The sequence below is a fragment of the Telopea speciosissima genome, chromosome 2 (assembly GCF_018873765.1).
Source record: "Telopea speciosissima isolate NSW1024214 ecotype Mountain lineage chromosome 2, Tspe_v1, whole genome shotgun sequence".
NCBI lineage: Eukaryota > Viridiplantae > Streptophyta > Magnoliopsida > Proteales > Proteaceae > Telopea > Telopea speciosissima.
Window position 1 is genome coordinate 64,226,114 of NC_057917.1, and position 24,706 is coordinate 64,250,819.

A 24,706-nucleotide genomic window follows, 5' to 3' on the forward strand; every position below is an offset into this window, starting at 1 on the left:
AAACAATTCATAGGTGATTGCAGAGGGGGACAATCTCTGTTCCTCTTCTTCTTCTCCGTCTCCGTTAGTCAAACTGTTGCAACGGCCATATACGGTGGTGAGAACTGGGAACACTCCATTTGATGCTCTTCCTTCTCCGTCTTCATCCAAAAGTCGTTTCTGCCTTTATGATCTTCTTGTTTTTTTCTCTCTGTTTACTCTTATTTGATATAGAGAACATTGAGGAAGGAATAGAAGGTTGAAATGGGATTCTATTCCTTGGATTTGTGATTAAAGCAAAGAACCCATTTGTGATACATCAGTGAATCTAACTGAGAATAATGTAATTGAAATAGGATTTTGTTGATTAAGGCAACGCCTATCTGTTAGATTCGCTGATGTATCAGGCAAAGAATGCTATTCTTTTTTCTGAGTTGATGGCATTGAATTCCGTTCTACAAAGTTGGAGATTATATCAATTTTGCTAAGTTGGAAATTTTATTTTCTTTATGTTGCTGTTGAATTCCATGGAATTAAGAAATCATATAGATTTGTTTTTTTTTTTTTTTTTGGTGAACAGAAATCATATAGATTCATTGATGTATTATTGCGTCTATTTCTGTGTTTTCTCTGTTTCCTTTTGAATTTATGGAATTTTCATGGTTTTAGAACATATTATGTCTTATTTTTTTTATATTTAATGAGAGATATTTTGATATGTTAAAAGATAATCTTAAGAAATGTAATAAGGTTTTTTTTTTTTTTTTAAATATAAAATTATTATCTATATGCCATTATATTGTTTATTAGGTAGTAAATGTCTATTAATAATAAATATATACCCGCATTTTTGCTTATAGAACGATTGTATTAAACATGTACTGTATCATTGTCATACACATTTTATTATGCTGAATTTTAAAAAATTATAATTGCCGTCTGATCTGTTTAATTCTTATATTTATCCGTACCCGTTTGATTGCTGTTGCCGAACTGTCTAAGATTAAAATTTGACTGCCAGGTGGACTGTCACGTGATAGATTTATGGGCAGGCCGTTTGTTCTGCTACCGCCGACTCAAATTCCAACCCCTTGACGGTGTTTTTGGTTCTTCATTCCTGTAGATTCCGGGTGCTGAAACTTTCAGAATTCGCGGGAGATTCAATTCCCAGAAGAGATGGCGGCGTTTTGGATCAGCCGTAGTTCTCGAAGGTTACGATCCTCTCCCTTGTCTTACTCACTCATTAAATCCTTTTCCGATCCCATCTCTTCGACAACTTCACTCATAAATCCCATTCCATCAGAACCCTTCCATGAACCTTCAGTCTTTCCTAGAACCCTAGAAACCAGATACAAGGGCTACATCGGTTCTGGATTTCACACGTGGAAATTCAACTGTTTCAATTCGAATCTTACCAATTTATCCATTGCTACTATTTGTACATCTTCTGGTGTAGTAGAGGGCACGAAAAATGGCGGGAATTGTCCCGGCGAGCGGGAAGGATCAAAATCCCAGGTGTCATGGATCGATTTGTATCTTCCTAAGGCTGTGCGTCCCTATGCTCACCTTGCTCGATTGGACAAGCCGATTGGGACCTGGTTACTTGCTTGGCCATGTATGTGGTAAGCTTGTCGTTCTTAATAGCTGTGTTTATGGTTCTGATTCTCAATTTAGCTTTGCCATTTTGAATCCAAGTTTTTTGAGGAATAAGTGCAGCTATTTTCAAATTTCATTGCTTTTATTGTTGTACTCTCGAGGATACATAGGATCTCATTATAGTGATTTAGGTGGGATATCGAGACATCAGCAGACTTATTGGTTTGTCACCCAAAGTGATAGGGCTTCTCAAGAGTCAAAATATCAAGTTCTGCAAGCGGACAGTGATTGGAGTATTGGACTGAACAAATAGTCGAAGCTTTAGTTTATATTACTGGTAGAATAGGACAAGTTGGTTGCAGAGGTTGTGTCCAAGATTGGAACATTCTATAGACTATCTGATCTCCAAGCTGGGTTTTAATAGGAACATGGAAAGGTCATGTGAACAACATGTTGCTATCTAGATAATGTAGACAACTAGGCATAGACACAAGTTCCAGACTTGGACAAAGTTGTGTGGTGTCAGATGCAGTAATTCTACTTACCTGATATACTGACAACAATACTCGAATTATATGTTGTTATGAGCGATATGTTTTCATAAAAAGCAAATTTTATCTTTGGAGGGCATATATCTCTTATTGTGCTTATCTGAAGTGGAGTTGTTGCATCATCTATTACTCCACTTGGTGCATCTTGCAGTCTTTACCGCTCACTGTTTTGTGGTCTATCCTAGCTTCAAAAAATTTGGGCAGATCATTTGGAACTTCATCTCCATTGGCTACTTTCAAATTTGCAACATTCGTAAGCAGATGAAATAGTTTTTTATGAATCTTGGAATTTTCTGTACAGCCTTTGCCCTTCTGACTTTATGCACTCATAGATAAAGTAGTAGACTAGTAATCCCACCATTTTCTGTATGGAGGCTCTCAACTCATTGTAGCCATGTATCATTTGAATCTATGATTGCATAATTTAGGGTTATAACTCCTATTTCAGTGCTTCTCAAGAACTTTTTAATCATCATTTTAGGTCAATTACCTTGGCAGCATCCCCTGGGAGCCTTCCCGATTTTAAGATGATGTCACTGTTTGGTTGTGGGGCCTTGCTTTTGAGAGGTGCTGGATGTACAGTCAACGACCTTCTCGACTCTGATATTGACAAAAAGGCACGTTATGCTGCTATCTGATCCCTCATGTCACGATGTGCATTTATTTATTTATTTTTGAATGATAAAATTGCAATTTTGCATATTTTATGCTTCGTTTTTTGATAGTTGGGCCCCAAGGAGAATTGAACTCGTGACCTCTTCTTTGTGAGGTGTTGGTCTTTGCCAACTGAACAACCCCCTTGAGGTCCTAGCTGTTTGTGGGTGGTCTATTTTATGCTTTCTCTAGAGTTTCCAATGATAAAGTGTTCCTGGTAATTGTTAAGCTCATAATGGAGGATGTCAATATGTAATAGATTGCATTTAGTGGAGTACTTCATGAGTTTTGGATGTCATAAGCTACAATATTGTGTATTATCCATATCTCACTTTTTTCTTTTTTCAATGATGGTAACTAACTAGGTCTTATTGTTTTTCACTATTTTTTTTCTTCTTTAAGGGGTGGAAGTTCAACTTGTCTGCAGCTAGTGAAGGACATAAATGTGATGTTTATTATATTAAAAAGCATATTGTTTGTTATTTGTTCAAATTTCTTCCTCATACTTTTCTTCTTTTAGTCATGTTCTTATGTTTTTCCCGTTGTTTGGGTGATATTTTTAGGCCTTCAAATATGTTAAGCACACAAACTGCCAAAAAAGATTGAACAAAATTATCCTCAAAATAATTTGTTGCTCCCCCCCACCCCCCTCCCCCCCAAAAAAAAACACACTAATGTAGAAGAAGGGGTTCAATTAAGAACTATTCTACAGTAGGATCGATAATAGTTGCAGCAGATCATCAATAAGGGAAGCAAATCAGAATTAGAAGGTAAACACCAAAATTGAAGGTAACAAATACTAGGCAAACCAGCAGTGGGAATGGGATCCAAAGCTGATCGAATGGAGTAGGCAGTGAGGAGAATCTTTGCTGAAAATCTTAGCCAATTCCAATGGCTAACTTGTGAGATATGAAGAAGATCCCAAAATAGAAGCTTAGGAGAGAACTTGCAAACCAGAGAGAATCTGGGCTTCAAGTCAGGGATCAAATGTAGCCTTTGATGGTGTGATTCAGCCCTCCAAATCTCAATTGATTTCAGCGGCTGGTTGGGGAGATATTCAAGCCTGAAATCTGCCGCAAATCCTGGGCAGAACAGCAGAGCCGCAGTGCATTTAAAGTCTCCCTTTGAATTGATGCAACAGAAACAGATCAGATCTTGATTGGGACTTGATTCTGATCTTCCAGAGGTCTTCACAGCACTTGCAGCAATCTCAGAGAAGCAGGAGGTTAAGGAAATCGAGTGGGGTAATAAGAGAAGATAGAAGAAGAAATGGAAAGGGATAAGGAGATTCGGCTCTCAACAGCCCTTCATGTCACACACTTGGACAGGAAACTTGCTCAAATCAATATTCAACATCATTAAAATCGTGGGTGGGGCCTCTAAGGGCATTACATATTTACATATTTATGGGCAGCTATGCTTGCCTTACAAGTAAATAGAAAATTAGAAACTTGCAAGAAAAAGGAAACAAACTAAAATTAGAAACTTCTAAATAAAAGCTAAACATACTTTCTAAATCTGAAATTAGAAACAAAACTGAGCTAAGGTTGCTTAATAGACAACCACAAAATATCTAAGAGAATAATTCTGAAAATAGAAACTAAACTCCTAAATCCCCATGCATAGACAAAATGGACCCTTCTAAAAAAGTCTTTACATGATCTGGTCTTGGGCCCCACAGGATCTTCTAGTAGCATTCACACCAGGGCAATATAGGGGCTGTGACACTGTTCAAGGGAACAGTATTTTGGCCTCTTTTTCCTCATGTTTTGTCCTACATCACTCACCCAACCATCACCCTTTCTTTGGAGGGTAAAACCTGCATTGGCTGCGACTAGAGGTCATTTCATGCAAATATCCATCTTGAATGCAATTTTTCTACTTATATAAATCAGACATCAGTTAAACATTTTTTTTTCATGATTCTAATTTTTGGTTGGTCAAGTCGTTTGCATCTCATACAAATATATGACACAATACTTGTGTAACAGTAGGGATCTCAATCTCCTCACATTTTCATGAATATGTCTTGTTGTCAACATCTGTTGGGGTCGGCATGTTAAACATTAATTCTTTTTATTATTTTCCCCAACATTTTGTCCTTTGATTTCTTTGCTTTCCTTAGATGCTCAAGGGTGCATTGGATATTGATTGCTTAATAATATAAATAAATCTTCTACACTGCAGGTTGAGCGCACAAAGTTGAGACCAGTTGCTAGTGGCTGTTTGACACCATTTCAGGGGCTTAGCTTTCTTGGTTTTCAACTTCTGTTGGGTCTCGGAATTCTCCTTCAATTGAATAATTATAGGTGAATGTCTTGATGTTTGGACAGTCTTATGAAAAGATACTGGCCTACCAATCTCATATGTCGATTCTCATTTTTTTTTTCTTTCCTTTTTTGGTGCTACTAATCAATACTCAATTGCTATATCTATTTTCGAAAATTATATTGTATCATCAGTCATTAGTTGATATAGTACCACTTCAGAGTTAGCTGTTGGATATGGAAACAATGGTGGAAAGCACTCGTGATATCAGTTTCATCAGTTACCATGAAAAGGACTTTCCATTTATTTTATTCACAACTCTATGATGAATTTCAGTTAACCTCTTCTTATGCTATCTGTCTTAGCCATATGTTTCTTTTTGATTAGTGGCAGTTAGATTCTATTGACTTGTAGAGGCAACAATAACAACTTCTTTATTCTTTTCAAATAGGACAGTTGCAGAATACCATCTGGTTTGTGACTTCTACATGTGATAGTAGGTGTATTAGTTTCGAGTTGGCCTACACATTTTTCTTGTTAATGCTACAAAATGGTGTTCAGTATTGTTCGAGTCTACTTTATCCATGAATTACTATTATTATTTTTTTTAATATATGATGAAGACTATGATCTGGCTGTACCAATTTTCAGCTCCCATGTCTTGCTGCTGCTTCTTTATGTCATTCTTTGGAGTTAAATGGCTTAACTATCATGCTACAGTATTGTTCTGGGGGCATCATCTTTGCTGCTAGTTTTCTCATATCCCCTTATGAAGAGGCTGACCTTTTGGGTAATGGCTTTTTGAATTTTTTTTTTGGGTACCTTCAGTTTTTGTTGTCCTTATTTTTACCTGAAGCATTTCCATTAGCAAGTTTACTGACGTTTGTTTCACATCTTTATGAAGCCTCAAGCATATTTAGGTCTAACCTTTAACTGGGGAGCTTTATTAGGATGGACTGCAGTCAAAGGAAGTTTAGATCCAGCTATTGCCTTCCCATTGTATATTTCTGGAGTCTTTTGGACACTTGTTTACGATACAATTTATGCACATCAGGTATGATTATTAATATGATGATACTGGTAAAGGCTTTTCTCTTATCCTCTAGGGGATCTTTTGACAGCAATAAACTTTCGGAGAAGTGAAGCATACTTAATCCATTTGCTTGGAAAACCTTGAGGCCTCCTTCAAATTTCTGGTTCCTTCCTTTTTTTAAAAAAAAAAAGTTAAAACTTAAAAAGATATGGAAAAATCAACACTGAGATCATGCAACATAGATGTCTTCTTATGAACTCAAATTCTTGTAATGTCTTAAATCTCTTTTAAAACTAATCTTATTGCATCACTAATGTTTTTGCAAAGCATTTTGATTTGAAAGGATAAAAAGAAAATGTTAGACATTACCTATCAGGGTAACATTGAAATGGGCATTCTTTCTTTGTTATTTTCTGAAATATATTGATGTAATTTCCTCAGGATAAAGAAGATGACTTGAAAGTGGGTGTTAAATCCACAGCGTTGAGGTTTGGGGATTCGACGAAGAACTGGGTTTCTGGATTTGCGATTGCATCTATTAGCAGTCTTGCTCTTTGTGGATTTAATGCAGATTTGGGTATTTTCTTGTTTTTGGCCTTCCATGTTTGCCAGCCTTGGCTGATAATGATTCTGACTTCCATAAATATATTTTGTTGTACAGGATGGCCTTACTATGCCTCTCTGATGGCTGCATCTGGACAATTAGCATGGCAGATTTGGACAGTTGACTTGTCAAGTCGTGATGACTGCAATAGGAAGTGAGTACACGTGTTAGAGTAAAATGTACTACTGCTACAGAGGTTTTGCAGGTTTTGACTGTTATCCTTACCTGTCGCTCAAGTTTACAGTTCGAGATGGCAATGGGAGTGGATAGAAGTGGTGCTCCATTCCTAGTTGTTTGGGTATAATATGTCCCTTACCAAGTAAGGGCCGGGTATGGTGTTTGAAAAAAATGTGTTCACCTGACCTTCCCCATCTCACCCTAGTTCTACTTGCCCTAATTACCTTGTTAAATTAGTGAGCCCCATGCATGATTTTCAGGGTAGGCCTATTATCGGAAATATCTTGAAAGGATTGGGTATGTTATGGGTACCCACCCCGTTGGCATCGCTATTGATGATGCATCTAGGCCTGCGCTTTAATCAGTGATTCACATTTTGAGTGGATGGTGGACCTTGGCTAAAAGATTACAACGACCTGAAAATATTTTTCTAGTCAAATCAATCAAGAACATGCATAGAAAACTGATGACAGTATGTAGCTTGTTGCTCGACATCTTCTTTCATATGTGCTTGCCTTGAATAGGATCCATTAATTCTTCTTGATACTGAATGCCTTCCAGTTAACTCGGGAAAGGCTTATTCTCGGTTGTTTAGCACTTCCATCTCTCATTTAAGTTTCACGGCTTAATTACATACAGTAATGACAGCATAGAGTTGAAAAATCATATCTTCTGGAATATGTCGAAAGAAACAATAAAATCAATTTGCAGTTCCTTTTTATTTGAAGTTAGAAAACTAATAACAGATGATGCATCTGGTTAGAGATCTGACCTGCTGGTAAGAACTTCCACATGATGGAGAAGCATGATAATGTTGCTTTACCCATCTTCAGTATAACTACAATACACCCAAATTTGTTGGTCTTGAAGGGAAGAATTTAAGAGAGATCCTATTCTAAACAGAGGTTTATGTCATATCTGTTTGCCCTCTAATATTTATTGGTAAGCTTTAATTTTATTAGTTAAAAGAAACAGTGAATTTTCTACTTTTATTGTTATATATTATCTCTTGTAGGTTTAGATTTTCTTGGATTTGGTCATTATTGATTAGGTTAATCTTGGGAGTGTCTTAAAGATTTCTGATTTCTTTAGAAGTAATTAAGAAAAATGGGAACTAAATCATATGAGGAAACCAAGAGAACAATGGGAACCCAAATATATTAGGTTTGGGATGGGAGTAATAAATCATAAGTACTCCTCAAGTATCTCATCTTTGAAAAGAGCATTTCCCTTCCATCTTTCTTCAGTTCCAAGGGTTTGGGGATCAACAGATTTTGTAGATTGAAGTTCCCACTGAAGGCAGAGTTTTGGAGCACAATTTTCTCAAAAAGCTCAATTAACTTGTGGGGAAGATCAGCAGTCATGAAAGCCTTGACAGCAGCAGATACTTGCTCTAGGTTTTTGCTTTCAGGCAAGGCAGTCGATACCACTTGATTGATTAGCTGCCTCCTATATTCATTATCAGGACTGAGAACTTTCTCCCAGAGGTCAACAGCCATCCTTTCCACCACATATCTTGCCTGAAGTTTGAACATTGCTGAGCTCATCATCACACTGCCCTCTCCGATAAGCAACAACCGCCAGCGTGGAATCACGTTTCTCACAATATTTACCCACAACACGTGAATCATAATATGGATTTGTGGTGAGGAAATGCTCCGGATTGTTGTTGCTGTCTATGATGATTTTACCTAAAGCATTGTGAACATGTACATCCTAGCTTCCCTCACTCACAAGATGCTCCAAGAACTGAGAGAGCAAACGGAGGCAATTTCTCTTCTCACATTCCTCAACAAGAGGCTCCACTGGAAGCAGGGACCGTACGGGTAGAATAAGGCCTTTAATGAAATCTTCAGGGCACTCATCATCTTGCAGCTGCCCCACAACTAGAGGAGCATTCCCTGGGTTGACCTTTTGAACATAACCTTCAAAATATCTCAGCATGTTGTTAGAGCTTAGAGTATAGGTAGTGGGTCAGGCTGAGATCTGGAACAAACCCAATACGATCACAGACATTAATTAGGGGTCGTGCATCAGGAAGTTTTGGTTCCATTAGAAAGTTCTTTGTCTTCTCAGGGTTATAGAAGTTCGATTCCTTTGTCACACGCTCAACCTCTTTGATTTGTCCAGTTTTAGCAGCTGCCTCAATGTACTTGAAGTGAATGTCTGGATCCTCACTGGAGCTCAAATATGATCTCAAGAAGAAGTATAATGCTTCATAAGACTTGAATTGCTCAAAGAGTTTTATACATGCATCAACCCCCAACTGCTTAGAATATTCTTTGGCAGTTTGCACAATTATCTGCAGATGTTTTCTCAGATTCACAAGTAAAAGGTCTTTCATACACTCCAGTGCCCAATCTTTAGATAGGGTCCCAAAGAACTCTACTAGGGACTGTGGCTCAATGGCATGCGTATTCATAATGTCTTGCTTGATATCCGGCAATGCAGTATAGTGCTGAAGAGCACGCACGAAAAGACCCGCTTTCTCACAAAGTTGTGCAATTCGAGGGTGATCTTAGTGTCTGAACATCCCATTAGCTAATATGGCATCGACTACATTTGGAAATGTCACTAGATTGATCTCCAGAACCTTGGTTTGAAGGTAACCATGTTCTGGTAAATTTGGCTTCAGAACATCTAACAGAAATGCTGTTGCCTCACGGATCAAGTTCCTTTGAAGGAAGAGATCTGTTATAGATGTTGTGTTAATAGGACTACCTCCCTCCATTTGTGACATCATTAAAGCAAAATTAACAGCACCCCGAGGATCTGATCGCAGAATTGTTTGAAGAAGAAAGAGATAATCAGGTGTGTAGCCAACCTGCTTCGAGTAGTTGACAATCTTGTCAAATTCTCTTCGTTCCACAAAAGCTGTGATAACTTTTGGCGTAGCTCGAGCCTTGATGTATATTTTCAGGGCAAGATCATTAACCACAGTTTGTTAGTGGCAGCAAGCTGAAATAGATCTAATGTAAGACTAGATTAGGGTTAACCTAGCCCCAAATTAAACCCACAACACAAAATAAAAGAAAAGGCTGAAATTAGAAAGTAATCAAATCTGAGCAAACCAGCCGCAGGAAGACTCCAAATCTGATCGAAGACTAGCCTTGGTGGTGTGAATGTCTGCTCCAAATCTGGTCCAACTCTGATGGTCAGAAGTGGAGATCTGACTTGGTCTTGAAAATAGAAGGTAAAGCCCAGAATTAGAGGGTAGTCTGTAGAAGATTACAGCCAGCAGAAGAGGCTGAAACTGAGGTCGAGTGAAGGCCCAGACAGCAGTAGAAAACCCTCCAAATCTCAGTCAACTCTGTCCAAGGGTTGCTGAGATATAGGACAGATTCAAAATTAGAAGGTTGATGGAGATCTTGCAAACCAGAGGGAGATTTAGACTCCCAAGTCAGGATCGAGTGTAGGTCCTTGTGCACGTACTTTGTGTTCCAAAACCCAGCAGGTTCTGATGGCTGGTTGAGGAGTTATGAAGGCCTGAAGATGCTGGGGAATCCAAGCAGGAGCAGCAGGCTGCAAGGTACTTAAAGCCTTCTCTATTTGTGTTACAGCAGCAACTGATAAGGATTTGACAGAGGTTTGATTCTGGTCTTCAAAGTGTACCCTCACAGTGGTTAATTGCAGTCACAGAAACAGCACAGCAGTATAGACCGAATAGGGAAGGGAGGAGAAGCGAAGATAAAAGAAGGGGGTAGGGGGATGGCTTTCTCAACCCTGGGTCTCTCACCCACAACTATTCCAGCTGTTCAAACAAGGATTTTCTCCCATAACCGATGGCAAGCATGGCCTGAAAAATTCCATTATTCAAAATCTGTTCCTTCCTTGCAATATGGGCCTATTAATAGCTTAGGCAAACTTACAAAATAGAAGGTAGAATAATAGAAACTTTCTAAAATAGAAAGTAGGGAAATAGAAACTACTAAGGCTTTATAATCCAGCCTTCTAAAACAAAAAAGGAAGAACACTAAAATAGTAACTAAATAAATTAGAAACTAGGCAGTTGGAGATTTGACTGGTCAAAGACCAGATCTCCTTTCAAAATCGTGGCCAGCTGGCTGGCTCGAGCTGGACCAGAACTTGAGGCTGGCTCGATTCTCCTTGGTTCTTCTTTTTCTGGCCAGTTGGGGAATGTGCATCAAGAACCTTCAAACTTGAAGAATAGTAGTAGCAGATGCAATAAAGTAACCAAAACGAACCACCCGGGCTTCACACCGCAAGGTGTCAATTAGATTAAACACCGATCCTACTAGCCTTGTAATCACAAGACAAATCTTCAGAGGAGAAGAAGAGCAACAAAAGTTTTTCATTAATATCAAAATTTGTGTCCAATGCTTGACCCCCCCCCCTTACAACCTTATATAGAAAACTCAAAATTAGACTCCTACACTAAACAAGGAAAGACCTAACTCAATCCTTAACCTACTAGGTTGAGTTTGGTTGCGTAAATCTGTTAGAGCCGTCACTGATTCCGGATGGTCATCCATAGAGTTACCATCTGTGGATTCGTTATTCCAGAAAATAAATTGTTTTGTTATCATGATTCTGTGACATGAATCTTCCTGAAAAACTATTTGGTGACCCTGAGTCTGTCAGTTGGATTCACCCTGAATCTATCTGAAAAAACTGTTTGGTTACCCTGAGTCTGTTAGTTACTAAACCTTAAATTTAAAAGTACAAGACACTTTAACCAATAATAAAAAAAATAATGCGATTACCATATTATTAGAGATTCAGGAAAATAATTATAATTGAAAGCAGAAGCAGAATACCTAATTTTCAGACACTGACTGATGCAGCACCATGTGCCCACACCCGAAGGAAGAAGAAGCAGCCCTGAAATTAGGGCTTAGTTTGGAGTCATAGCTTAGGTTTACATTTAGTAGGTTCTATGCTTAGTTTTATTTCAGCTTATTTGTAAACTTAAATTGAACCGGTTCAAACCATGGTTCAATTTAAGTGATTTAATTAAGTGTCTTTTGTTTTAAGTTAATAGGGATAAATAGGTCTTTTAACCTTTTAAATTTTTAAGTTGTTTTAATTAGGTCCCCCCCTCCATGATTTAAGTGAGCGAAGAGTTTAATTTGTATTAGGATTTGGCCTATGGCCTTTTATTATAAAAGTTCAAATCGTGGGAGGCTCCCCCACAAGTTTATGAGTTTAAAAAAATTGTATTGCTGCCTTGTTGCTGCTGCTGCTCTTTGCGAGTGTATATCCTTGTGGTTCTATAAAGTAGGAAAGGGTAGGTAGATCTCCTACGACTCCTTATGTTGTGACGGCTGAGAGGATCTCCATTGAAGGTGGTTCTATCCTTCTCCATTGCTCAATCCAGTAAGTATTTTAATTTTCTGCATTTCCCTTCTTCTCCTAATCCTCTACAGCCTACCCTACAGCCCCCCTTTTATTTTTATTTGAATTCCCTAAATCCTAGTTTAGTTAGAGCCTCAACCAACCATCAAAACTCATTCATAATTCAGTCCCAGCCCCTTTACATCATCCCCTCCACTCGATATTCATCTCAGCCCTATCCAACCATCTAAACCCTAATTCCCCATTAACCTCCATTAAACCTAAAACAGCCTAAAACCTGTTCAGACCTAATCTGCCATCAGAACCCCACCATATTTGGATCGAACATCCCCCTCCCTGTTTGGGAAACTCGATCCCAACCTTAGCCCTAAACTCCCAATAAAAATCCTAATTTTAACCTAAATTCTAAAACCCAAAATCTGAAACCCTAACCCTAAATTTTCTGATTTTAAATTTTTATTCAAATCTAACCAAACCTAGCCCATTAAATTCCCTAAAGCCTGCCTAGTTTTATCATATAAACTATATTCTCATTACCCTACCCTAAACCCTAGAAATTGACTTAAAACCCTAATTCTGCCCATTCGAACCAGCAGCCCCCTTTTAGATCCTGTTGCTTGGCCTCTAGTAGGATCCTTCTCCTATCTAGAGCTACATTACTGACAGAATAGCAGATTGAAGATAGAAATTAGTGTGTGGTAATTGAGGAATAGAGCACCGAAGTTCTACCTATTGTGATTATTTTCTGACCTAGAAAACTCGAGCAACGTCACTTGAACTTGCATTAGAAAAGAAGGGAATTTTCCAGCTGGGAATTCACTCTAGTCTAAGAGAAATTAACATCTTGAGAGCTACTGTGAATCCATCTAATTACACCTATTTTTTTAATTAACAGTCCTCTTCAGGTTTCCAATTTCAACTACAACTCAAAATTAGAAGCTCTTAACTCTGATAGAAAATCGAACCTTCATAGATCTTTCTCTAACTGAAAAATAGAAACTAGAACTCCTCATTACCATAGGACAAAGAAAATGGAAACTAGAAACTCAGCGAAAATAGAAACCAAGATGAAAAGAAAAGAGAAGTTTAAATCTTATAGAAGATGCTGACAGATAGACCTCAGAGAAGGCTCTAGGAACCCCACAGCTAGGGTTTCTAGCTCTTTTTCTGAAATTCCATACTTCTTGTTGCTAGTAGAAAAAGGAAGAGGTTTTATAGTTCTAATTGATGTTTTTACCTCATGAAAGCCCATTCCTTAGTCATCTAAAGACAAAAATGAAATTTAACCAGCATTCCCATCTATAAAAGACTTAGTTAACAATACTATACTTGATACAAATGTCCATATAAAAAGAGCACCACAAGTGCCCAGAACAGAACCTCTTGAATACTAGCTTGATAGCAATTACAGAACTATATCAATTCAATAGAAACTTCAATGGTTTATTCCCACTGAATCAAGCAAGAATCTATATCAATTCACTACCTTGGCCTCAACCTGCAAATCGTTTGATCGATTCTCCCTCTCTCTCTCTCTTCAAGGTTAATAATTCTTTTTAACTCTTCTGAGTTTTCATCCAATTGGGTTTAATTCTTTGTATTCTGCTTTCTTTTTCGCTACTTTGTGGTGGTTATTTTGATCAGTATTGGATTTTTCAAAGAAATGGGGTTCTTTAGTGTTTGGGTAGTTCATGTGGGTTTGATGACTTTGATCTTATTTTCAGGTTACTTATTCTGTGAATAGTTACTGTGGACGACAGCGTTTCACGAAAAGGGTCGACGGTTTTCTTGTTTTCGATTTAGGGCAGCTGATATGGCTGCTTCCAGGTTGGATGAGGGTATTTAAATGGAGGCTAGAATCATGTCATCCATATCTGAGTTCATCTATAGAGGTGAACTCAGGAATGATGCAACTTTAGTACAAAAAGTGGAATCATGTGATTCTTGTAATCCAGTGGAATTGCACAACCAAACAGTTTTAGAAATTGAGAATCACGATTCCACAGAGTTGCCATCTGTGGATTTACGCAACCAAACACAACCTTAGGTAACCTAAACTGACTAGGAAACTGAAATGGACTCAAAACAGAGTCCTAATCCAACCCAACTTACATAACAATTAAATAGTCACATGACCACTTAACCAAGTCACATGATCACTTAGGTGATCACATGACCTCTAATTACATAAAAATAAAACTAAATATGGAATGAAAACAGATAATCCCATATACAACCCTATTACCCAAACTTTAGGTCCATAAAAATGATCTATTACACAGAAAACCCATAGGATCAAAGGCCCAACATGTATATAACCCTACCCAACCCTAGACTTATTCCTAAGCAAAGAAGTCCAGTTTGGTGATAAATCTGCATCATTAAGTACTTTATAAAATAATCTTATTTGTATCTTGAGTTGTATTAGGAGTATTAATTTGCTTATTGAGTTGAATAGTCAAGTTATGTAAAGACAGTTCTTGACTTAAGGTTCTAAAAGCAAAATTATCAATTTTGGTTACTTTGGACATGGATTTTGGTGTCTGCGCAGAAAAGGACATGGAAATTTTTTACATGCATGGAAATGTTGAGATGATAATTGGAAATGATGGGAATGTGTAATGGAACTCTAGGAAATGATAGAATGAACACCTTTACTTAACATGCTTATGAACCATTACATAAGCTAGCCAACCATCTCGTGGTTTAAGGAGATTAGTACTTGGTATTATTTGTTGTTCAGCATCTCTAGAATGCTAAGGTTCATTACACACTATTTATATGTGGTCTATAATGTTGTTAATTCTTTGGTCAGCATGACTGAATTTATGACATGTCATGTATACCAAAATGTTTTGGTATACCCTGAAGGGTATTGTATTCTTATAGTGGGGGTTCGGAGCAATTTGGTTCAAATTTGAATTTCATTCGACATTATTTGTTTCCTCATTTTGACTAAAACATCACTTAAGGTGGTTAGTTATAGTTCTTGACATCCTTCTTAGGTCGGGTTCTATAGCCAAACCACCATTAAAAAAAAAGAGGGGTGGACTCTAAATAATCTTTGTTTTCTCTTGCTAGGTTTGTGTCAAATAAGTGGTTTGGAGCCATTGTCTTCAGCGGGATCCTAGTTGGAAGACTAACATCATGAAAGGTATACTTATATACCTCTGAAGTACAATTTTGTTTTTTGTATGATGTTAATGGTGGTTATCATTAGGATAGTACCCAGAAACTTACTTTTTGGACTACATAAATAATGAACTTCAATGCTGAATCTAAGAGACTAGATATACCCTCTTTTATTGCATTGTAATGATTTAGTTTTTTCAATTAGATTTTCAATGATTCATAACTTGAACTAGATTTATGACACTCGTTTAATTGCAAAAGCATAGTAGGCTAATGCATTTCCTTTTCTGATTCTCAATTTGGGTTGTGCAGGGGCAGCTGCTTTTTGGTACTGGAAAAGGAGCTCAGTAGCTTATCATAGTGCGTAGGGGTGGGGTGGGGATGCAGCAGAGGCTTTGAGTTGAAGAATCAAGGGTGTCATGCTATCAAAAATGAGTACCCAGTGAACTGCACATTTCCATTTTTTAATGACAGTTTCTATGAATCTCCTTAATCTTTGCCATGGTGCCGGTTCCCCAATGCTGGATTGCCATCGATTGACATGCAAACAAAAAATATGGACTCGATACTCAATTTCAGTGGAAAGGAGTTAGCTACTTGGAAGAGTGTGCCGAACTTCCTTTCTGAAGTTAAACCATTGACAAAGCGAGGATGGTTTTATTGTAGTTTCTTCACTTCCATTGTTTTTTCCCTCGATCACGGGTGCATTGATGTTGCCATTTTGACCCAAAGCAATTGTCACTGTTGAATAATGAGTGTAAACTTCTTGAAGCAGTTGCTAACACAATTATATATACAAATAGTGATACCAAAAAATTCTCAACTCTTCTTGAAGCAGTATCTATGATTCAAATATAAAGATTGGCGATCCCAAGAAATAGTGGTCATGCTGGGAATGTGCCTGAAACGAGACATACTTTGGCTGGAAAAAAAAAAACAAAAAGAATCCTATCCACGGTGAATGGCTCGGTCGTACATAATTTGGTTCAAAAGGGTTAAAAAAAATTATGTCTAGTAGGTAGATTCAGTAATGCTTTGCAAGCTACAGTACCAGCAAAGTGCAACAGGTTTGGCTCGTTTTTGCATCTTCAATGGCTATGAAAGAAAGCACCTATAGAAAACAGCAAATAGAAGCCAACTACTAATTACTGGTTTTATTTACATTGTTCACCTAACAATCTGTAGATTACTAGGAGGTAAATAAACCTTTTGTTTTTTTTTTTTTTCTGGCTTGCATTTGTTAATTTTCCTTGTTCCATATATTTTTCTCATTATAGCTTTAGCTTTGGTTTCATCCAGAATAGGAGCTTGATGGGTTCTCCAAACATATGGCTTCCTTGTGGTGTCACCAGCAAAGAAGAAATCATGGGCATATGAGGGTTCCTTGAAGGCTCTCTCTCTCATTTTTGGGGGTGTTGGGGGTGGGGAGAAGACTGGACATACGTGGGCCCTTTTTTCTGAATTGAATGTGTCGTTTGGGAGCCCTACTTCCTACATGACCATGGGTAGGAGCCTTTTCCTACACACCCAATTTAAATGGCAATTGCTACATAGATTCCATGAGGGATTAAATTTTATGGATAGGTTAGAATGAGACCCTTAGGTTCTCTGCTCACATGTCAAGTTTTTGCTAGAGTTTTTCACATAACAAAATAAAGTTTGAAAACTCAGAGTTACGGGAGAGTTGGAGCATCCTTGGTGTGCATAAACATACTTGTTTTAAAAATAGGAGGAAAAAAACCCTACTTGCGAAGCAGACCAATCCATGGGAGCTCTTGACTGAATTAGACTTTCAAATTTGCATGTGGTTAATACGAACCATGATCTCTCTATCCAATAGGTTAGAACACGTTTCAAGGTCTTTGTTTTGTTTATGATACATTTCCCTTAGGATCGTAAATCAAGAGAGACTGTGTGGTATCTTCCTCCCTACTCCAACCACATTAGTACAAAACCTTTTTTTTTTTTTTGGTAAAAACATAAGTACAAAACCGTGATTCCCCATTAAGGGTTCGAATTATAAATTATAAATAGAAACCGTAAATCAGAAATAATAAATCGTTCACTAAACGGTTTGGCAAGGAAGTGAAAGTGTCACGCCCCCATCCCAGACAAGGGATAAAATACATTATAAGGGGTGACTAGGACAACGCTTGTCATCCTATTAAGCTGCCAGGATCATCGACACGGTGTCCCGCGCCGATCATAACTAATATTAAAACAATATAATATCGAGTGCGGAAAGGGAAATATTACATTCCAAATGATCACTAGTTTTGCAAGCGTATAAAATCAATAATTACAAGATGATCAAAGCCTAGATGATAAATACGTAGTTAATCCATTTTTCATTACCATCTAATAATGATTAACAAGGGTATAACATAAATGTTTTTACATGGGCCTACGCCCTAAAATAAAAAAAAGGAAACAAGTCCCTAGAGTTCTCATGGCCCGTAGGCGCAATTGTCACAAGGACACCGTTGCCATGTTCCTCTAACACGACTTAGGCTCCTCCGTACTGCATCATAATCTAAAAATTGTGTACACGAGGGGTTAGCTCTCACCGAGTGAGGGGATGGGGATGCACAAACACACAATTCACATAGTCCAATGATGCATGCATATGTTAAGTAAATTTTCCACCTAACATCACAACTAAGTCAATGGCATATGCTCTGTGACAACTCGGGAGACACGTGGGTCACTTAACTTATCGCCACAATGAAACCTCAATTGTCACCCGGGACCTACGCCGATCGAAGCCTCCAAGACCACTCGGTGGGACCACCGATAACCAATACTACCATGATGGCCTCTCCCACCTCCACGGAATCCGGTGTACGATTACCCAACACCTAAACCCCTGTTGGTAAGGGTCGTAGCATAAGGGTGTAAAATCCTAGCCACGCTACATGCAAGTCCTATCGTCCCGAGAGGTAATCCGGCGCATCAACTTTTCATCCGGTTTAGTGCCCGGTTACGGCGACGACGCAGCGCATACGAGTTCAACATGACATTCAACATAATTTCTTCATAAATATATATATTATCCGGGGTTTGCACCGCACCACCGCCCGAGACCCATCAAAGTAAAGCATCTCCATTAACATCATAACATTCATATATAAAAGTATGCAATATGCGCAAGCATGCTTAATAATTTATAATGATGACATAATATACAATGCAATAATATTATCAAGCCCAAACAACCAAACCCACTCACTATTTGTGTTATGTCCCGATGTTATGAGTTGTCGCCGCAATCAAGTAACACGTCACAAGATGAAAACTTTAAACCTAAATAAAGAGTGCAAACAGGATTAGTTAAGTAAAGGACGGATCCCCAAAAGGTCTCCCATTAATCATTTAAGTATAAGGTTTCGAAGTGAAGTGGTTGCGGTGTGGTTTCATGCCCAAATTCTGCAACCACATGTAAATCCTAGGAAACCCGGGGCCGGGACGCTTTTAGTCAAGGTCGGATGCGAGATGTGGTTTGAAAACGAATCGAGTGTAAATCCTAGGAAACCAGGGGCCCGGGACGTTTTAGTCAAGGTCGGATGCGGATGTGGTTTTAAAATCAATCCGAGTGTAAATCCGAGCTTCACGGGGCCTTTTCGGGAGGTAATTTGGGGTGGTTTCTTGCAGTGTCCGAAACCACATGTAAATCCTAGCTAACCGGGGCTTAGGATAGTTTTAGTCAAGGTCGGATGCGATGTGGTTTGAAAAATCAATCCGAGTGTAAAACCACATACCGCAGAATCGAAAATTGAAGGGTTTCTCACTAGGGATTCATTTTCCAAGGGGTTTAAAGGTAGGGAGGCTTCAAGAAAGCTTCCTCCTAGGTCCATTAGGGTTCTAAGACCTCATTAGGTCCATGTAATCCCATGGATTTAAGAGAAAACAAAGAGAACCTAAATTAGGACATAATATGGTAGAAACCTTAAATTTCTTAAATGGAAAGAGATTACTTAGGCTTAGGGCTTGTAATGGAGTGAAATAACTCCACCATAGTCTAGGTTTAGAGGTTCCATCGATTCCTTAGGTTCCAAGAGAACCCTAGGTCGAATTTCTCCCATTTCCCAAACCCCAAAACCCAAAATAGAAGAAAAGAGATGGGATTGAATGGCTTACCCACCCCAAGGTAGAGAAGGCTCCATGTTGAGGCTCCAAGAAGTGATCTTCAAACCTCCAACCAAGATTCTCCACCCTTCTTCCTCCTTTTCTCCTTCCTTCTTTCTTCTTTCCTTCTTTCTTCTTTCTTCTTTCTCCTTTCTCTCCTCTTTCTCTCTTCCACGATTTAGGTTAGATGGGAGAAGAAATGAAAATGAATCCTTCTCCCCCCCCTTTGTCTTATTTATAGAAAATGGGCTTGGGTCCTTTAAGTTAAATGGGTCAAGAGGGCTTAATGGGTTGACCCATGGTCTTATTTAGGGTACAGGAATGGGTTAACCCATCTTTGGGTCAAATAGAGTTAAATGGGCCTGCCCACAACCTTAATTAGGGAAAAGCCCATTCTTAGATGGGTTCATAAGAGATGGGTATAAGTCCCCAATGTACTTCCTAAAGGTACGTGGGACCCGAACTTAAATTATTCCCTTCTCTCATGAAATAGCTCGAGCTGTTCAAGCCCGGACCCGCACTTGAGGTTACCAAGGGAAGAATAATTAATAAGACTTGAGGCTAGAACTTACTTTTCCATTGCCATGGTGAGTCAATGGTAAGCCCGTATCATGATCAATAATTTGTAACTGGATTTGACCACCATATACAAAGATGATATGATTGCAAAGTCAAAAGATAGAAATGAACATATACAAACCCTAAGGAAGGAAGTGAAACCGTTTAAGATTTCTTGGAAAAAGTTTTCCTTCACCATGTGGGAAGGGTTGAACCACCATCCTAGGATCCTAAAACATCCCCGCATTGGATGAAGTCGATAGTACCTTTCCCCTCTTCCGCAATACCCTCTCTTGCCCATCCGAAAGCTGTAGTCAAAGGATTCCCCTTCATCGTGGCTTAAGGAAAACTTGGTCCAATTGTATATAAATTGATATATCACAAAATGTTCAAGATATGGATGATTGACACGTGGCAAGATTTAAGGTCGATCCTTAGAAGTCTTTGGAATCAACGTTCAGTGACTCATCAACTAGAAGAGTATAAAGCCTATATCTGACATGGATATTAAGATGGCATAAACCCTACATTTGACATAGATATCAGGACGATGCAAGCATCAATCATTCGTTGTCGGGAAACGGGGAACAGATAGGTATCATCCACGTCCCGTATACATCCTTCCTCAACATATCGGGTCATGATATAAAGTAGCGACATTTAATGCAGACAAGCTCATAGTGATCCAATATCCACCGAAAGGGTTTATCATTCTTTGACAGACCCACGATGCACTTAATGCTTGCTCACATAAGCCTATTTTCCTTGGATCGCAAGTGACGGGCAACCACATCATGTCAGATCAAGTTGCACCCTCTCGATCGTCTATAAAGGTTAGTTGAAAACATTTGGTACAGACACAAACAAATACAAGGAGAGAACAAAATCTCCATTTAGAACCAGTTCCGGATGTAATTCGACTGCAGTCGATGAACCTTGATTTGGTTCTACTTTCTCCCTAAACTCACTTTTGTTCTCACTCTCTTGACTTGATGCCCTAAAAACTGACTTAGACATTGGAGGACTAACCCGGAGCATGCTCTGGTCATCCTCTTGTGTTTTCCTCTCATATGCAAATTGACACATCTAACGGCCTACGATTGACACATCTAACGCCTACGTCCATCCAGTTTTCACCCGCCCGCATCATAAATGAGGTAGTTCAACTTTGAACCAATAAACCGTGGTTTTTGAACCGATTAAAATCAGTATGCTATTGAACTAATATACATACTAAACCGATTCCGATTTCCACCAATCTTAATCGCTACAGCCTACAGCTTGATTCGGAGTCGGAACAGCGATTCTTTATATTTTCTGATGAATCTAATCGAATCGGATTGGAATCGGTGGCTCATCGATTCCACCACCGATTATGAGTTTTTAAACCCTGCTAAGATCAAGAAGAGCAGGCGCGCGAAAGAGGATTTTCCATCCATGAAGATCTAGGAGCTAAGATTACTATGCACTTTTCTTCTATCAAAACCAAAGCCAGTCGCTCATTCAAAACAATATCCACCTTAACACAACCTTCAACAACGGGAACATCTGGGCTTCACTATTCAGACAACAACAAGTGCAGCAGCAAGAGAGCAGCAGAACAGAGCTTCTTAGCTCTGCTAGAGACCTGTAACTCAGTCCCTAAACTCACTCAAGTCCATGCTCACCTATTGAAATCTGGTCTCCAAAACAACCCATTTGTTCTCACCAAATTCGCTTCCACATCCTCCGACCTCAACATTATCGACTATGCCGTCTCGCTCGTTTTCTCTAATGCTCAACCCTGTTGCGACACCTTTCTTTTCAATACTATCATTCGAGCCTATGCTCAAACCAGCCAAGCCAAGCATAATGCCATCTCTTCTTACCAACTCATGCTTCGCTTGTCTGTCCCACCCAATAAATTCACCTTCCCCTTCCTCCTCAAAGCCTGTGCCGGCATCCGCGACCTGAATTTGGGCAGACAAGTTCATGGGTCCGTCGCTAAACTTTGGTTCGATGCCGACCTTTATGTTCAAAACACCATGGTTCATATGTACTCTTGCTGTGCTGGGGGAATTGAGTTTGCTCGCAAGGTGTTCGATGAGATGCCCAAATTGAACCCGGTGACTTGGACTGCGATGATTGGGGGGTATGCACGTCTGGGTAGGTCTACAGATGCTGTTGGACTATTTCGGAGAATGCAGATTGCTGGGGTTAGACCCGATGAGGTTACTATGGTTTCGGTTCTTTCTGCATGTGCTGATCTGGGTGCTCTTGAACTTGGGAAGTGGATTGAGTTTTATGTTGAAAGAGAAGGGGTTACAAAGACAGTAGAGCTCTGCAATGCACTCATTGACATGTTTACCAAGTGTGGTGATGTTGATGAAGCTGTGAGACTATTTAGAAAGATGAATGAAAAGACAATCGTGTCTTGGACTTCTGTGATTGTGGGTATGGCTATGCATGGTCGTGGTGCAGAGGCTGTTGCTTTCTTTGAAGAGATGAAGAGAGATGGGGTTTGCCCAGATGATGTTGCCTTCATTGGGTTACTTTCAGCCTGTAGCCATTCTGGGATGGTTGAAGAGGGTCAACGTTATTTTGACTCGATGAGGTCTGAGTTTGCCATTGAGCCTAAGATAGAGCACTATGGTTGCATGGTGGATTTGTTTGGCAGAGCTGGGCTTGTCAGAAAAGCCCTGACTTTCGTTCAAGAGATGCCTATTGAGCCAAATCCCATAATTTGGCGAACCTTGGTTAATGCTTGCCGGGTTCATGGGGAGCTTGAACTTAGTGAGAGCATCACTAAGAAGCTGATAGGAACTGAGCCTATGCATGGATCAAATTATGTCTTGTTATCGAACATCTATGCGAAAATGTTCCGGTGGGAGAAAAAAACAAAGATTAGAGAAGTGATGGGGATGAGGGGGGTCAGGAAAGTCCCTGGATGCACCATGATTGAGCTGAACAATGAGATCTATGAATTCACTGCAGGAGATAAAACTCATAGTCAGTACAAAGAGATCTACAAGATGGTGGATGAAATGCGGAGGGAGATGAAGAGAGCTGGGTACATCCCTACAACATCTGAGGTGTTACTAGACATTGATGAGGAAGACAAGGAAGATGCATTGAATAGGCACAGTGAGAAGCTGGCCATTGCTTTTGCACTTATAAATACCACACCAGGGACCCCAATCCGTATTGTGAAGAACTTGCGTGTTTGTGAAGATTGTCACTCTGCTTCAAAGTTTATTTCCAAGGTCTATAGTTGAGAAATTGTGGTGAGAGATCGGTACCGGTTTCACCATTTTCGTGATGGGTCATGTTCGTGTAGGGATTTTTGGTGAGCATTTAGTATGTTGTTAACTTCAATACCATACAGATATTATCTGTAAAGGAAATCCTGACAGAAGAATAAATCAAAGGTTGTGATAGGCTGCAGCATTATTGAACTTTGTGATGAGATACTGCAAATTACTTCAGGTAGTAAAGCTCATTAATAAAAGGAGATCCAAGATGTTGAGCAAGATGGAAACAAAAATGCAGAGTGCCGCATCATTTCTCCGACTTACTGGATATGAGCAAATAAGATGAGGGAGAGGTATTGAATAGGCATAGTAGAAAAAGGTGGTTGTTTGTAACTTATAATGCTTTAAACAACTATTGCTCCATGACCAAGTCTGTCTTCATGGTTGATGCTTAAGAAACTGTGGTGAGGCATCAGAATCATCTTTCACCATTTCAGGGACAGTCATCTCTGAGTAGGGTTTTTGGGTGAGAAATTAGCTGTATCGTTGACTTCAGTATCAAATTATATGGTAACATCATTCTTTTGGAGGGTCAGAAAACGACCCACAATATACAGAACAAAGTACACTATTCATTCTAGAGTCCCATGCTGTCATTGTACCATGAATTGTGCTCATGAAGTTGAAATCAGCTGCAGTTTGGATGGATGGCCAAGAATAACATTAATCAAGTGCCAATTCTACATCTTTGTCTCTAATGTTTCATGTGTTTGACCATCTGAGTATGCCATTAGATTATCCCATATCTGTTAACACTTTGGTTTCCCAGTACCTGAGTCTGGATAGATGACTATCCATTTATATTCTTAATTCGGCTTTGGGGAAAATAGCTGCTATCAAACAATGACGGAAAATATGAGAATCCGCACATATTCATGATTAGGTGCATCTCATTGAAATTTAGTTCCTTATGATCCGTCACTTTTGGAGATCCTTTGGTGTCAATAGTTTCTTATGGATTGCCATACCTGTTACTAACCTGGTTTCTAAGTGATATATTGTCTAATGGGATCTATCCCATTCAGGATGTCACTTGGTATGTTATTTCCAAACATCACAAGACATCTATTCGACCACATGGACAAATGATGTTTCCCGATCGTTGGATAGAGATGGGGCATGGTCTAAATTAGCCATGTGTCAAATTTCAGAGTCAAATTCAATACATATCCTCTGTGAATCGGCATGCATCCAGTGTATGTCCATGCATGTATACCAATACTTCAGCCATTATTATGCGCTCCCCCAACCTGAGCCCAGGAACAAATGGTTTAGATAGGGGGGAAATGAAAACAAACAGCTCAGATCTATCTTGATTTTGACAAACGCTTGTGACACCAATAACTACCCCTGATAGGCTCACACGCCGCTATGGTCTACCCCATAGGAATAGGCGGGTAATTATCAGGGTTAGTTACAACAA

At 39.0% G+C, this 24,706-nt stretch overlaps 2 protein-coding genes across 6 annotated transcripts; both read left to right on the plus strand.

Annotated features, from left to right (window-relative positions):
* The first annotated feature begins 1,046 nt into the window (after positions 1-1,046).
* LOC122652979 (4-hydroxybenzoate polyprenyltransferase, mitochondrial) lies at positions 1,047-15,916 on the plus strand. 5 transcript variants are annotated; one of them, XM_043846880.1, is made up of 9 exons: positions 1,049-1,601; positions 2,608-2,743; positions 4,968-5,089; positions 5,769-5,838; positions 5,953-6,102; positions 6,523-6,658; positions 6,743-6,839; positions 15,260-15,332; positions 15,623-15,910. In XM_043846880.1, the coding sequence occupies exons 1-8, from the start codon at positions 1,156-1,158 to the stop codon at positions 15,327-15,329; spliced, it is 1,227 nt and encodes a 408-aa protein (XP_043702815.1). In that variant the 5' UTR covers positions 1,049-1,155; the 3' UTR covers positions 15,330-15,332; positions 15,623-15,910. The 5 variants fall into 5 exon arrangements, with proteins under 5 accessions (XP_043702812.1, XP_043702811.1, XP_043702814.1 ...); XM_043846877.1 differs by having other exon boundaries at positions 1,047-1,601; positions 6,523-6,839; positions 15,629-15,916; XM_043846876.1 differs by having other exon boundaries at positions 1,047-1,601; positions 6,523-6,839; positions 15,623-15,915.
* A 5,509-nt stretch (positions 15,917-21,425) lies between these two features.
* LOC122649792 (pentatricopeptide repeat-containing protein At4g21065-like) lies at positions 21,426-23,371 on the plus strand. Its single transcript, XM_043843031.1, has one exon. It carries the CDS (start codon positions 21,457-21,459, stop codon positions 23,245-23,247), a length of 1,791 nt encoding a protein of 596 aa, XP_043698966.1. The 5' UTR covers positions 21,426-21,456; the 3' UTR covers positions 23,248-23,371.
* Positions 23,372-24,706: the final 1,335 nt, after the last annotated feature.

Excerpts from the sequence above, each read along its gene's own strand:
- LOC122652979 (XM_043846877.1), top strand. The coding sequence starts at position 1,156 with ATGGCGGCGTTTTGGATCAGCCGTAGTTCTCGAAGGTTACGATCCTCT. Across the intron at positions 5,090-5,768 it reads CTTCAATTGAATAATTATAG|TATTGTTCTGGGGGCATCAT; the intron begins GTGAATGTCTTG and ends ATCATGCTACAG. Across the intron at positions 6,103-6,522 it reads ATACAATTTATGCACATCAG|GATAAAGAAGATGACTTGAA; the intron begins GTATGATTATTA and ends TAATTTCCTCAG.
- LOC122649792 (XM_043843031.1), top strand. The coding sequence starts at position 21,457 with ATGCACTTTTCTTCTATCAAAACCAAAGCCAGTCGCTCATTCAAAACA.